We start from the raw sequence: 13907 nt of genomic DNA on the forward strand, positions 1-13907 counted from the left end.
CGCGATGTAAAATCTGAGGGAGAGGGTGTTTCTTTTTTGGGTAAGTAGGAAGGCAGTAATTACTCCTATGGCGACTGGTAGGACTTCATCATGATTCAGCATAGGGCTTTTTTAAGCTCCGACATTACCTATATATGGTAGCATTCCCCGCACACCTTCTTATGCACTCTACTATTTTGCTTCGTAGATCCACCAGAATCAGCCGAATTTCAGTAAAGTACCTCCTATTGACTTTTTGTATCGAAAAATACAAATAGGAAAGGAGCAAAGACTTTGTTACTAACGAAAATCACCTTTAATCAACTCCAATGCAATTGATATTGAACTGAAACAACGGTGAATCACGTCTCTCTCGTCCTGCATGTCGACAGTCCGAAAATACAAGCCAGAAGACGTTGACCTAAATGTGCTGGCAGAAAAAGCCAGCCAAATTTACGGCAAGCAGCCTTTCAAATGGCAACTTGATACTGCACTTGCAATTCTTTGCGGTGAAGACGTTATCGTTGACGTCGGAACAGGAAGTGGGAAGACATTATGTTTTTCTCTTCCACTCCTTCTGGATGAAAAGGATATCAACATTGTAGTCTCGCCACTCACGGCACTTATGGTGGATCAGGTGAGAGTAAATTTGATGATTTTGCACAACAAACAAATGCGTGCAGGCTGAGAGCGCTGAGTTGTCAACCGTCGCGGTGTGTGCAGAGACTATCTCTCACGTTGGACCTCAAAAACTATATGAAGATATTGTCAATGGGAAATTTCGTCAGGTCATCGTCTCACCAGAATTAGTGGTGTCGGAGTCCTTCCGAAAAGAAGTTCTGTCGAAAAAGAAATTCCATCAGCGGTTGCGAGCTGTGTGTGTTGATGAGGCTCACTGCATCAGCTTATGGGGAGGTAGCTTCCGGCCAGACTATGCAGGCTTGGGAGTCTTGCGAGGACGATTTCCGAGCAATGTTCCAGTTGTTGTCGCATCGGCCACACTCCCAGAACATATCTTGGACGACATCAAACGGAAGTTGAGACTCTCAACCTCAGTCCAGAAAGTGAGCCTGTCGAACGCCCGACCTAATGTTGCACTGTCAGTCAGAGCAATGCAGCATTCGGAGGAATCGAAGGGTGACTTACGTTTTCTCATTCCGAAGGACGCAAAAGAAGCGAACGATATTCCGATAACACTTGTCTATTGTAATCAGCGAGTAACCACTGAAGACGCAACAGATCACTTACGGGATTGGGCTGAGGACTGTGGAATTCCGCGGAATTGCATAGCATTTTATCATGCCAAAGTTGGATCAAAGCGGAAGCGTGAGATTGAGGAAGGACTTCGAAAGGGAGAAATCCGTATTCTACTCTGCACAGATGCAGTGGGAATGGTGCGTTAATCATGCAAGTCTCAAATAAACATGTTTCTGACCTTCGTCGAAGGGTTGCGATATGCGCAACATCTCTCGCGTCGTGTTATGGGCACTTCCTCCATCATTTTGTGCCCTTGTTCAGCGCGCCGGCCGTGCTGCAAGAGACTTTAAGAAGCTAGGTGAAGCGATCCTGATCGTTTCATCAACTGTATTGAAGAAGGGGACAACGGAGGATGATGTACAAGCTGGACTCAACGAAATGATTGTTAATGGACAATCTGAGGCAGAAAATAGAAGCGACGATGTAGATGACGTGTTGGCTAATGCTGATCTTCCGACTGGATCATCAGCTGAAGTTGTCGGCGAAGAAGGTATTCGTGTTCAGGCTGTTGAGGTTGGAGAGGGGTCCGAGCTGGAAGATGAGCCTGTTGCCGCGGGTAGTAAGAAGGAGAGGAAGAAGAAATTTTCAAAGGACACCAACTCACGAGAGGCCAAATTCCTGTCCATGTTCGTTTGCACAAAAAGCTGTCGCCGTAAAGTATGGGATGCTTTCTTTGAAAACCAAAAGAAAAGTGAGTAGCCTTATTTTCGAAGCATGATTCATTGTCTCACCTTTTCATACTTTCATAGTCCCTCTCCAGTTCCCAACAACGACGTCCTACCAACCCCTTCCGAATACGCGGTGTTGCGACAACTGCGAGCCCCGTTTATTTGAGGTTGAGAAGATCAAGCTTACACAAGTTCCCGGCTTGAAGCGTGGAAAAAAGAAACAGGTCGCACCAACCGAGGTCACAAAAATTCGTGAAGCATTGGTTGAGTGGCGAGAAACCGACCTCCTGGACAAGTTTTACCCAGGAATTTCAAGTCTGTCAGGACAGACAATCCTCGGCGATGATGTTGTTGAGAAGATTGCCACATGTGGCGAGCACCTAGAAACCTATGCTCAACTTCGTCAGCATGTGCGATGGGCTGTTGGTCATCAAGAAGATACAGATGAACCAAATGAGTGGGGAAGGCTACTCATGGACCAGCTTTCCCTGATCTATCAGGGTTTGGCAGAGACTGCAGAAGAGGAAAGACGGGAGAGGGTAACATCTGCTTCTTTTGACGTGATTACTCCTGAAAGCTTTTACGCTTCATCTTCAACCAGAGGGCGGGGTACCGGGCGTGGTGGTCAAGGGCGTGGTTCACGCCGGGGGCAACGTTCACGTAAAGGTACAAAATAAACAATGAAACTTTGAGAACGTCAGATTTGTGATGATATAGCAACTTTAGACACGTACTTCACTACTCGAAATGTGATAATTCTTCAATGATTTCACGAGTCATAGATATATAATCCCCCATGTTAGTTCCAGGGGGGTATTCGTCGTCATCAAAGAGGAAGGGAAACTCATCAAAGGCAGTATCCTGATCAAGCAAAGAGTCAGATCCATTACTTCCTAAATCAAAGTCAACCTGTTCCGAATCTTCCTGTGTTACGTGATCAGTTGGAGGGGACCCTTCCGGTGTGCCAAGATTTGTTGCTTTGCGTCTTGTGTAGGTAAAATTTCTGAAAGCGCTGGGTTTGTTTGCATACTCCGCACCCACGGCGAGAAGGTCACGGACTTCAGACGCGTATTGGTTGTTCTCGCGTTCTGGCATATAAGTTTGAAGTTTCAGATCTTTGAGGTGATCACGAAGAATCTTCAGATCAGCCTCGGTTGACGGGCTCGTGTGGGAGGTACTGTTGAATGGGGTTTTGTACTCTGACTGCACGCGTCGGATCACATCGCGAAGAGCGAAAATAGAAACTGAAACCATGGCGAGCCACTCCCAGCTGCGATTGGAACCTCGTGCAGAATAGATGATCTTCAAAGTGGGTAGTTAAATCATTGAATAAGGATGGGATCTCAGTCACAGACCTTGGCCCAAAAGTTCTGGTGCTCCTGAAGTAAATCCATCTCTTTGAAGCCATCAACCTTCCCTGTGAGATTGGCAAGCCAGTTCATAAGCCATGCAGTTCTGAGAGTCTCATGTCAGATAATATAGGCAAGTGAATTAACAACTCACCGAAGCTTGGGATGCATTGACTTCAAGTCAACGAGAATGTGAAATAGAGCATCCGCGTACTTTGGCATCTTTCCAGTTCCACGAAACATGAGCATCCAATGAGTAGCTATGTCAAGGATGGCCCCGACATCTCCTCGTTTAACTCCAAATTTCAGTTGACGTAGGTAGAGAGCGTCACGGTTAAACAAACAAATGTTCTCCAACGGAACGTCACGTTTCGTGGATGTGAGACGTCGCAAACGCTGTACGCGACGTGCGGAACACAACTCAATCAGAACTTGTTGCGCCACCCCTTCAACCTCTTCTACGGTCTGTACTCTCTCAACCCATTCCTCAATGGTGGTGAATGGGCAGTATATCCTAAACCCATCAAGGATGTTGGCTGGCAAGGCCATTGTAAGGATCAGCTCGTAGGACGGTCGGAAAGGTGGAAGTGATTTCGCCTTCCAGCCCGCAACTATTGCCTTCCGCCCCAAAAGTGTATTGACCTTCCAAAGCGACCATGGTGCTTTGCTGTTTGGTTGTCCCCAATGCTCATTGGTAGTCATGCGATCTCCCGCCATTTTCATATGGAAAACGCCATCCTGCCCTTTTGTATAGCGTCCAACATTATCAACAAGATCTGAGTCATCTCGTCGAGCAGCAGAAACCTAGCAGATTATGTGAGACAAAGTAGAATATCCACGAAAGAAGAGAAAAACAAACCTTATCGAGTAACAGCTTCGACAGCTGATCGCCAGCACACAGAATGATACCATGCTTCTTGATATCGTCCTCAGTAAGCCCAAGTTCGACACGTATTATTTTATCTAAAACACCAAGAGTTCCCTCCAAGCTGGACTCGTCAATATGCATAGCAGGAAGGGGATATTGCTCCGTCTTGTGAACGGGGATCTGGAGAACCGTGGGAGCTGGAGGGATCTTGTCCTTCAAACGTTTACGGAGAGATGGGAAAGCTTCATATAGAATGTCTTGGATATGCCAAAGTTGTCCGGCCTCGACGCGCTGAGCTTCTTCACTAGTTGGGAGAAGATCTTTGGCCCCAAACTTGAGGACGGGAATGCGACAGTCACGGGAGGGTAAAAGTTCGAGTGGAAGTCCACCGAAATCAACGTCGTATAGTGGAAGGAGAGTCGCAGTAGTTCCGTTATCAAAATGATCCTTGGCGTCGTGACGCTGCTCGCTAACCTTGAAGGCAATGTTAAGATTGTCCCAGATGACCATGAACGCTCGTGACCGAGCAATCTCTCGCATCATCGTGAGACGTTCTCTTCCGAGCTGCTTGATCTTTGCGACGGCCTGAGTGTATGAGAGCGTGACCCCTGCATGGTTGAGAACGTCGAAAACTGAGCGTGACGTGCCGCATGCAAGAAAATACATGCACATGGTTGTCGGAAAGTCGCTCGCGTGATCATTTCGTGCTTTTGCAAGCATACATAGCGTGGTGGCGAGAACCTGGGGGATATGTTTATGAGAAAGAAAGTAAAAAGCGAAGTATTGAACTTACAAGATCTGGGTGTTTGCGAGAAGGCTGATCTTGTGATGTGGATAGCATTCCACAAGCCTGTTGGAGTATCTGGAAGAGTGTGGGTGCAAGAATCTCAGCATCAGAGAGAACCTCTCGCAAAGAGAACCTGTGTAAGATGTCAGAGACTGGTGTCCCTGGGGCAGGCTTGAAACGCTGGGATAAAGAGTCGCACTCCGATGACACAAGCTGCCTTGCCGTGCTGAGAGCCCAATCATTTGCAACAGAAGGATGTCGGTCACGTATGAGATTCAAGAGGTCGTGTCCATGAAAGGTAAGTAGATTGGATACTTGAGAAGATCGGACAGGATGACGCGTAGTGAGTAGTTCGCGTAAGAAGTCGTGCATGGAGGGGAAGAGAGGGCGTAGGAGACTCCAGGCCTGTTCAACTCGGTCTGTCGCTTGTCCAGCCTCTATTTCAGCCCCTCGCGCAGCAGCAGCAGCTTTCTGTTCCTTTTCCTTCATAACCCGTGTCGGAGCTTGCTGGGCATACGATTCCCGCATGTTTTGAATATCCTGTGGGGTGAAATGGCGCCCATTTTTGGCGGACAAACGAGGCTTCTTGGGAGCAGAGCAGTCGATGAATTTCATAGGTTTCGCATTTACGGGAGTCGTGGGAGGGATATTCTCATCGTTTTCGTGTGATCGAGGTCGCTTTCGAGTGCTCATTGAGGGTGATAACGAGGACGCGTTTATCGCGTCGGACATTGTTCCCGTTATAGAAGTCAGCGGAGCTTGAAAATCTTCTGTGTTCAATCACGGTGAAGTCTTTCCAGACGTTACGGTAACTATTACAAACCACATATATCTCTACCCTAGTAATATCACCGTAACGGCTGGTGTCGAGACTATAATTGTATTCCGATTCATCCTTATCCCTCCCCCGTTCCATTCCTCGCAAAGAATCCAGAGATAGAAACCTCTCGTCGTAATCCAGAGAAGGCAATGTGTAAGAATAACTATACGAAGATAACATAGACTCAGTGTTTGCGCAGGTAAGCCAAACGACTGAGGTGCGAGTGCGTAGACTAGGGTATTTAACTGCTACGGAGAAACTAAAAGGCACGCAGTAGATTTGGACGCGTGTAAGGAACGTATCACGAGTGATAAGGAATATGAAATATAAAGCAACATGTGAGTAAGGGGAAATGAATGTAAGTAAAGGAGTTTATCCGAGGATAGACGGCGAGGACGTCGTCACCTTGATTATTCCGACACAATGCGTAAAATTGTTCCGCCACTCTTCACCCAACGGGCCTGCCTAGCTCAATCGGATAGAGCGTCAGACTCTTATTTGTGCTTAAATTGTTAATCTGAAGGCTGCGAGTTCGACCCTCGCGGTGGGCTATAGGATGTACACCGAGATTATTTTTTTTTCAAAAAATGAATATACTATTATAAAATTTGGTTCACTTGAATTTCCATGTAATGGGTTGAGCCGACTAGATGCTTTTAAAGGCCTGCCTATGTCAAATGGAAAGAGCGTCATACTCAAACCAATTGTGGCAATGCCCATCTGAAGGCTGCAAATTTGACTCTTGCCATAGGCCATCTCCAAGAATACAAGGTTGTGTTTTTTTCTTACAATGAACGATTGATGTAATGGAATATGATAGACTAAGGAGGGGTCCACCATGGACCAAGGTATTTTTGATTTTTTGTTCTCTTTGAAATTCCACACATGGCCAGCCATTCAAGGGGTACTGACCAGTAAATTCTGAGACACCATCTTGGGGGGAGGGGGGTCCAGCAGGGCCTCTAAATGCATAACTTTATCTAAAATAAATAGGCCTAATATGATACCAGTTTTAACTTTACTTTCTGCCCTCAGCCAGTAATGCAATGCCCCAGCCGTCTGGAAGTACAACCTTAGGTCACATATCCTAGCAGACCATCCATGCGCAAACGTCAAGCTATACGAAAAGCATTACAAGATCAGTGATGAAGAAATGGTGCTGATGTGAGGAGTTTACCTTTCTAAGCCATGAATGTCGAAGAAACAAAAGAAAAAGGATGGCCTGGTGATTATTGGGTGATTACTCAGGCTGAAGGCTATAGCACGAGACTTGCAATGCGGTGAGTTGTCTCCATGCTTGTTCAGCAGAAAAGCCTGACTGTGACCTAACTAGATCTCTTGATGGAGTTGTTGATGAGGAGTCTGCAGAAGAGACAGAGGGTGACAAAGAGGTCATTGAAGAGGGTGCTGAAGAGGTTATTCCAGGTACTGGGGAGGTGAACAATCAAGAGCTTGAAGGTGATTGTGTTTTAGTCAAGCATCTCTTGGGGATCACTTTGATCACACACCTTTATCTTCAGAAGTATCAACATCCAGAGCAGGGAGACAAAGTCGGATTAGAACCTTGGAGCAAGTGCCAAGATGAGCTGATCTGTGCTGATTTTGGGTGTGAGCAAGCTGTTTCTGCGCTGTTACTCACCAGGTGCAACTTTTTTGTAAGCTGCCAGCACCCGATTGACCTCTCTGGCACTGACTCCATTTATCAGTACCATCTTACATGTTGTGGGCTCCTTGAATGACCTTTGGCAGATTGGTTTTGTGATGAGGAATGTCAAAAAAACACCGGACTTTGGGGCACAGTAGGAAGCAGCGGAGGTCAGAATAATCACGTGTTTTTCCTTATTTGGAAGGTGCTAGAGGGGGGGAGGTCTCCCAGAGGGCTTAAATGCATAACATAACATTGTGTTGTGTACTTTTACTTTCGGTACCCCTTGCAGCCATTATGCATGTTCCAACATAGATAATTCCATGTTTGAGTCAATTGTGTGTGATTCAGCATTCATTCACGCAAATTTTACAACAATGACTTCCACTGTCTACATGCACATTTGGCTCAGCCTGGTACACTACTAACATCCCGACATCCTACCAGCTCTCTCTCAAAAACCCCATGTAGATACTCAACACTCCATCCCCTAAAAAGCTTCTTCCCATCCCCAAGCCACCCCTCCACCTCCCTAAAAAGCACCTTGACCCTTCTCCCCATTTTTTTCATTTCTTCAAATGAGAGCAAATACCCCATCCCAGCCTCTTTCAAATAATCATATGCACCGCTGGATACATAGAGGGACTTTGCAAGCTTGGAGCCAGACCAGTCGAGGATGAGCAGGGCATATGCTATGACAGGTGTCACCTCATCCATTGTCATCAGGGTTGGAGTCAGGAGGGAGGGAGGGAGGGAGAGGGAAGGGAAAAACAAGACAATTTGATGCCATAGAAGCTGCTCAGCATACGTTCCTGCCAAGTCCAATCCCGTCACGTGCATGTGTACCCTTGCGCAACCTTGCAAGTTGGCCTGAGACTGGTAGGTATCAATAGAATACGCAAGGCTTCAAACGATGTTCCTCGGTGGCATATTGAACTCTAACAATGCAACTCCATCTGGGTCAGCACTATCAACTGAATGGTATCCATGCTTGGGACAATAAAATTCAAGTTTTACCAATCCAGAAAGCATGACTGTATATCAATTCTTCTGCCCATATTTCTCTGCGAGCCTGCATTCCAAGTGTGGACATGCCCTACGCATGACTAAGCACCCTGTGTCAGGTGTGATTTCAGGGCCAAGGTGGGCATGGTCCTGTATCATTGCTTCAATGATGCATGGGACCCCAGGCATGCACATGAGAGCTTCCTGGTTGGTCATCTCATACAGGATGTTGGTGAAATCTGACACAACATCCAAGAGCTCCCTAAAATCTGGTAAATACCTGTCCTGTGCATGTGTGAACTGCTGGCTGCGCTGGTAAGTGTATCCATCCCTGTCCACATCCTTGGCGTTGTCTGCATCAGTGTCGATGTTGCACAGGTGGACAATTATGGAAAGATTGTCCACAAATTTCTGGAGTTCCTCGGAAGCATTGGGGGCAACACAGAGAGAGGTGTAGTATGCTTCAATTTCATGCGCAATGAGAAATGCAAGGATGAAAACAATGATTGTACCTCCATGCAGGGAGTTATTTGGTTGTGTGCCGATGTGAATTATCAGAGTGGTGGGCTGGTAGGAAGGGGAAGGAGAGTCGGGCAGGGGAAGGCCAAGGTAGTGGATATGAGAGGAGATGTATTCGTTTCAGAAGATGTAAGACCCCCTGCCCAAGGGGTTGTGTACTTTCCTGTTGTGCCTAGTGTTTGAAAGTCCAGTTAGGTCTGGTTATTTGGTTCCCACGGGCCCTAACCAAGACCGAGACCGGTTAGCCTTTGTCCTGAAACCTAAAATAACCTAACCAGACTGCAACTAACCGGTTACAGTTGGTTATTTGCAGTTATTAACTGGTTGGGACCGAAAAATAAAGAATCGGTTATAACAAGGCAAATATGCTCATATATATCTTGATAGATATTATTTCTGCATATTCTAGCTTTAAAACGAGCCCAAGAATGCTAAAATCGGTGAAGAATTGACATATTTATGCAATTATCCTTGAAAGTCTACACATTTGAGTGATATTTTAGAGATTTGACTGTAACTTAGTCAAATTTTGAGTGTTTTCGACATTCTCATATGCGTTTTGAAGGTGTATAATAGGGCTGGTTATAACTGGTTATTTAACAGTTAGTTAACCGCAAAATAACTGGTTATTCCATTTTCAAAATCGACTAACCCTAACTGCAGTTAGGTTAGTGTTGCAGTTAGGTCCAGTTATTTTCCAGTTATTTTCCGGTTAACTAACCTAACTTTCAAACACTAGTCATGCCACAAAGGGGTGGGGGATTGTTCATCGACACTCCCCTCAACACTAAATATCCTGATACTGGATTCAGTATTGGTAATGGGGTAGTAGAAGCCACCCACCTTGCCAGAGCTTTGAGAAAATCAATGCCTTGTTTTATAAACTTAATTTGGGAAAAGGAGAGGCAACTTGGAAACAGATGGGAATGTGTCTTTGAGGCAACTTTGATACCAAAGCTATGCCCTGAACCCTATTACAGCTGATTGAAAAACGATAGGCCAGTTGTGGCTCTTTAGCGCTTCCAGCTTCAGCACTCAGCAATTTGCTTGTTTAAAAATAGATTAGTGGAAGAAAGCACAACGGCTCGTGGGCCTGATGCCGGTTGTTGTTTGGTCCAGCTCTATGATGTTCCATAGTTGTTCACTTTCCGCCTCAAACTTTGAGGGCATTCATACATTGGAAATTCCGGTGATCATTTATGGCAGCAGTTTCCGCTGTAATCACATGCTTACTTTAGCGTTTAGTTCACTAGTTTGCCAGGCAGGCAACGGGCAGGTATACATATGGTTATTGCAGAAAAGTGATTCCATTGATGAATAAGTGTATCTAGTCACTGAAAGTCCATTGATGTAAGCAGCAGAACAGATATCTCCCACACATTATCTTGCAATATGTCCCAACAATTATGAATAACATCAGTGAACATCCCAGAGAAGCTCCCAGATAATTCATGATGGGCGGAGGCAAGGCAGCAGGTGGAATTGATGGGTTATTTTGAGGGATTGGTTGTGCATTGAGGATGTTGTGTTTGAGGTGGCTGGCAACTTGGCGTATGAATGTCACAACGCCACCTAAGGTGAGGGTCGAAGTCAGGTGTGCCTTAAGCTTGTCAAGGGCGTTGGTGGCAGGTGATGAGCGCGCATGATATATCACATAGGTGTTTCAACGTGTTGTGCTGCGGGTCACGTTTTTTCGTCATGGAAAGTGCTGCCATAAGCAATCACCGTTATGCATGCCGTAACTTCCAATTCCCAAACTTACTAGCTTAATCCCAAAATGGAAGCCGCCTTATTTTTAGAAATGCACCTCAGAGATTGTTTGAAGTCCTGTGGCTCAGCACTGGGTTTGTGTTACGGTTGTTAAGCGTAACGGGCAGTTATGTTAAGCTTTCGAGTTCGATCGTTTGTTCGTCTACCACAGTTCTCGTCGTTGAGACAAAGTGGGTCACTACAACGTTCGCTTGGCCCTTAAAGCGACACAGTAGGTTCTAGTAGCCTTGCGCCCGAAGGTCAGTCCAAGGTTCTATGATACGCTGACTTCTGTTAAGTCAAACGTGTATTAAGTCTTCAACGTTGAAGACTTATCGTCGAGGTTTCAAAAGAGGCTCTAAGTCAAAGACTATAGAGTTCGAGGGCGATCTTAGTTTCTGAGGGTCTGATGAGGGAGAACTAAGCTTAGATTGCCTAGGTTCAAGCTACCGAATACAAATAAGAAGTACCCTACTTATATACTAAGGGTATGAGTCAAGTACGAGTCAGAGGCATGAGTTCGTATGACTTGTGTAGAGTCATACGAGTCGTATCTAGTCTATAAGAGTCATATGAGTCATATGAGTCAAAGTGAAGGAATCTGACTGGAATGCGTGTCTAGAACTGTCCAGTATGGTCTAGATACGTCTTAGGAGTATGTAAGTGTCTGCGCGTCGTATATGGGAAAAGAGTTTGTAACAGTTTGTTTGAATACAAGATATTTTATGTTTTCTTGCAGCCTTAAAAGGTTGAGGGAAAGAGAAGAGGGACAACATATTTAAGCAGGAATCCTAGTATTCTGCTGCAACTAATGTACTTATACATGGTATGGTGTATCTTTGATAACAATATGAGGACCATCAATGCCGCCTGGTAACAATGATCTAAGAAGAAGACACACCTGCAGTTGGGCGTTCAACTGCTATATGTATCTACTAAATCTTGCCTTTCAACTTGGCATTCCACAAGCGGCTTTTCTTTGGCGTTCGCTCAACGCTTCCTCAGGCTTGCAACCCACTGCTCAAGGTGAGATGTTGCTTGCACTGTAGTGTTCTTCCCAGTGTTTCATTCTACAACATTGTGTGATGGTGAGGGGCTAGGATTTCGTATTTGAGGTGGCAGGTTCTTGTTGTGAAGGTTTTGTCAATTCTCGTAATTTTATGATCTGTGGCTGAATGAATGATGTTAGCAACTTGTTGGTAGCAGTAACAAAGATATACCTTTAAAAGGGAGGCCATATAGGGGATGAGGCCGGCGAGCTCCCGTAGATAGTCGTCGTCAAGTTGGAACTAGCACTGAGCAGGGGCAAGCACGAAATCACAACCAAACATTGGTTTGTATGGTTTTTGCATGGCTTCCGTTTTGGGATTAGAGTTTGAGGCGGAAACTCAAAAGTGACGTTCCATACTAAGTATCAAAGGTCACCTACTCAGCCACCCTGGGTACTCGGCCATTTCAGTATTTAGGGTCTAGACAGCAAACCACTTACCATAGTGTATGTTTAAATTTGAGGGCTGTAGTACAGGAAGTTATTGGCATGAACGTGAATTTGCCAAAGATCACCCAATTTGAGATATGATGGGTTGATGGGTGGCCACATGGTGTTTTGGCATGTTTTCTAAGACCCCCACCCCCTGATATGGCAACGCTTTGCCCAGCATCAGTGTTTTGACTCTTGGCTTGAAACTTGCTGATGTTGTAGATCCTGGTAGTAGTATGTATAATTGCACCCAAATTTTATGTTTCAACCCACATGAGCCCCATGCTCCTCTGATTGGCCGAGTTCTCAGGTTTGTGCAATTTCCCACTGTCTGTCAGAGAATCCCCATCACGGTTACATAGTTGATTCAAACATCATGGCAAGTATCTTAGGTCCTTCCTAACGTAGCTGCCAAGCATCTGACCAAAGCTTGAGATATGTAAGTATTTTGATTCACTGTTATTCCACCAGGAACCCTTAGGTGGCCGAGTACCTGACCTTTGATAGTAGGTCTTCTTTTGCGCGATGGTGAGTTCCAGGTTTAATAGGGAGGGTATTGTCTGTGTATACATGCTCTATCATCCTGTCAGTGTTAGTTGGCACATGGCTGGTTTGTGTGTGTCAGAGGTGTGCGAGTGGGGGAGCATGGCAACGTGGTGGGAAGGCGCAAACCGTGTTCACGCGTTTGTTTTGTTGTGTTTTGTTGGGAGAACTTTGACTCACGAAATTCTTGCTACTTGGCGCCTGTCATATGTTTTTCCGATTCATTCTTATCCTCACTCCATTCTTCGCAAACAATCCAGAGACAGAGATCTCTTGTCATAATAATTTTCAAAAAATGCGCGAAGATCATCTGACAGTGATTATTCCGCACATCTACAAAACTTCACCGCCCGCCTAGCTCAATCGGATAGAGCGTCAGACTCTTATCTGGTGTTTCGTTCTGATGCGGGTAAATCTGAAGGCTGCGAGTTCGACCCTCGTGGTGGGCTATACGGCAATGATAAGTGTTTTTTTATTTACTGATATAGAATTACTTTTGAAGGCCTGCCTAGCTCAAATGATCTTTTTATACACAATGTTTGAGATTTGAAAGTTTTGAGGTGATTAAAAACTTGTAAAAGCCTGCCTAGGAGAGAGTATCAGACGTAAATCGTGCCCGACAGTTGAGCTTGAGTAGTTTTGCTAGGTACCTCGGGTTCCGATGTAACAGTTTCCTGCTTGACCGAGGAGATTGGCCTGGCATAAACAAGAAGGATAATCCAAGGAGGATAATCCTCACAATGTTGGGCGTATCAACACGTGACGTTCCATAATATGCCACTCGTGGTTGGAACTGTCCGCACGGCGTGCGCGAGGTTGCAAGTTCGACCCTTGCAGTGGGCTATCATCCAGGCTTCAAGCAAAGTTCTTTTTCACGCATGGAGCATTTGAACCCCGAATTGAATGTGTCGTATATCAGTGCACGCCGGGCCTGCCTAGCTTGATTTATGTAAGTGAGATGGGTCTTTGCTATCATTTTGAGGAGATGAAGAAGGAAGGGCGGGAAGAGGAGATGAAGAAGCAGCGAAGGAGGAGGTGGGTTCAGGTGGGCAGAGTGTTGGGTGCTTGCGTGGGATTCCTGAGAGAGAGTGAAGGTGGGATATCGATAGGAAGGGCTGTGATGGAACACCGTTCTAATTATTTTTTTTCATGGGGTCAGTCAATTTTATTTTGCTGAACCTTTGCGATCGGACTGTTGCGATAGATACTATTCAATCGACCATAGTTTATATTGAACT

General features: G+C 45.5%; 2 protein-coding genes across 2 annotated transcripts; one reads left to right on the plus strand and one right to left on the minus strand.

The window, feature by feature from the left end:
* Positions 1–2751: 2751 nt before the first annotated feature.
* On the minus strand, positions 2752–5640 carry LACBIDRAFT_330302 (uncharacterized protein; the record flags this gene model as incomplete). Its single annotated transcript, XM_001884594.1, has 6 exons — positions 2752–2765; positions 2795–3206; positions 3260–3359; positions 3408–4057; positions 4113–4862; positions 4915–5640. The coding sequence occupies 6 exons, from the start codon at positions 5638–5640 to the stop codon at positions 2752–2754; spliced, it is 2652 nt and encodes an 883-aa protein (XP_001884629.1).
* A 1276-nt stretch (positions 5641–6916) lies between these two features.
* On the plus strand, positions 6917–7467 carry LACBIDRAFT_304057 (uncharacterized protein; the record flags this gene model as incomplete). Its single annotated transcript, XM_001884500.1, has 3 exons — positions 6917–7008; positions 7062–7383; positions 7435–7467. The coding sequence occupies 3 exons, from the start codon at positions 6917–6919 to the stop codon at positions 7465–7467; spliced, it is 447 nt and encodes a 148-aa protein (XP_001884535.1).
* Positions 7468–13907: the final 6440 nt, after the last annotated feature.

Source organism: Laccaria bicolor, genomic scaffold (genome assembly GCF_000143565.1).
Source record: "Laccaria bicolor S238N-H82 LACBIscaffold_26 genomic scaffold, whole genome shotgun sequence".
NCBI lineage: Eukaryota > Fungi > Basidiomycota > Agaricomycetes > Agaricales > Hydnangiaceae > Laccaria > Laccaria bicolor.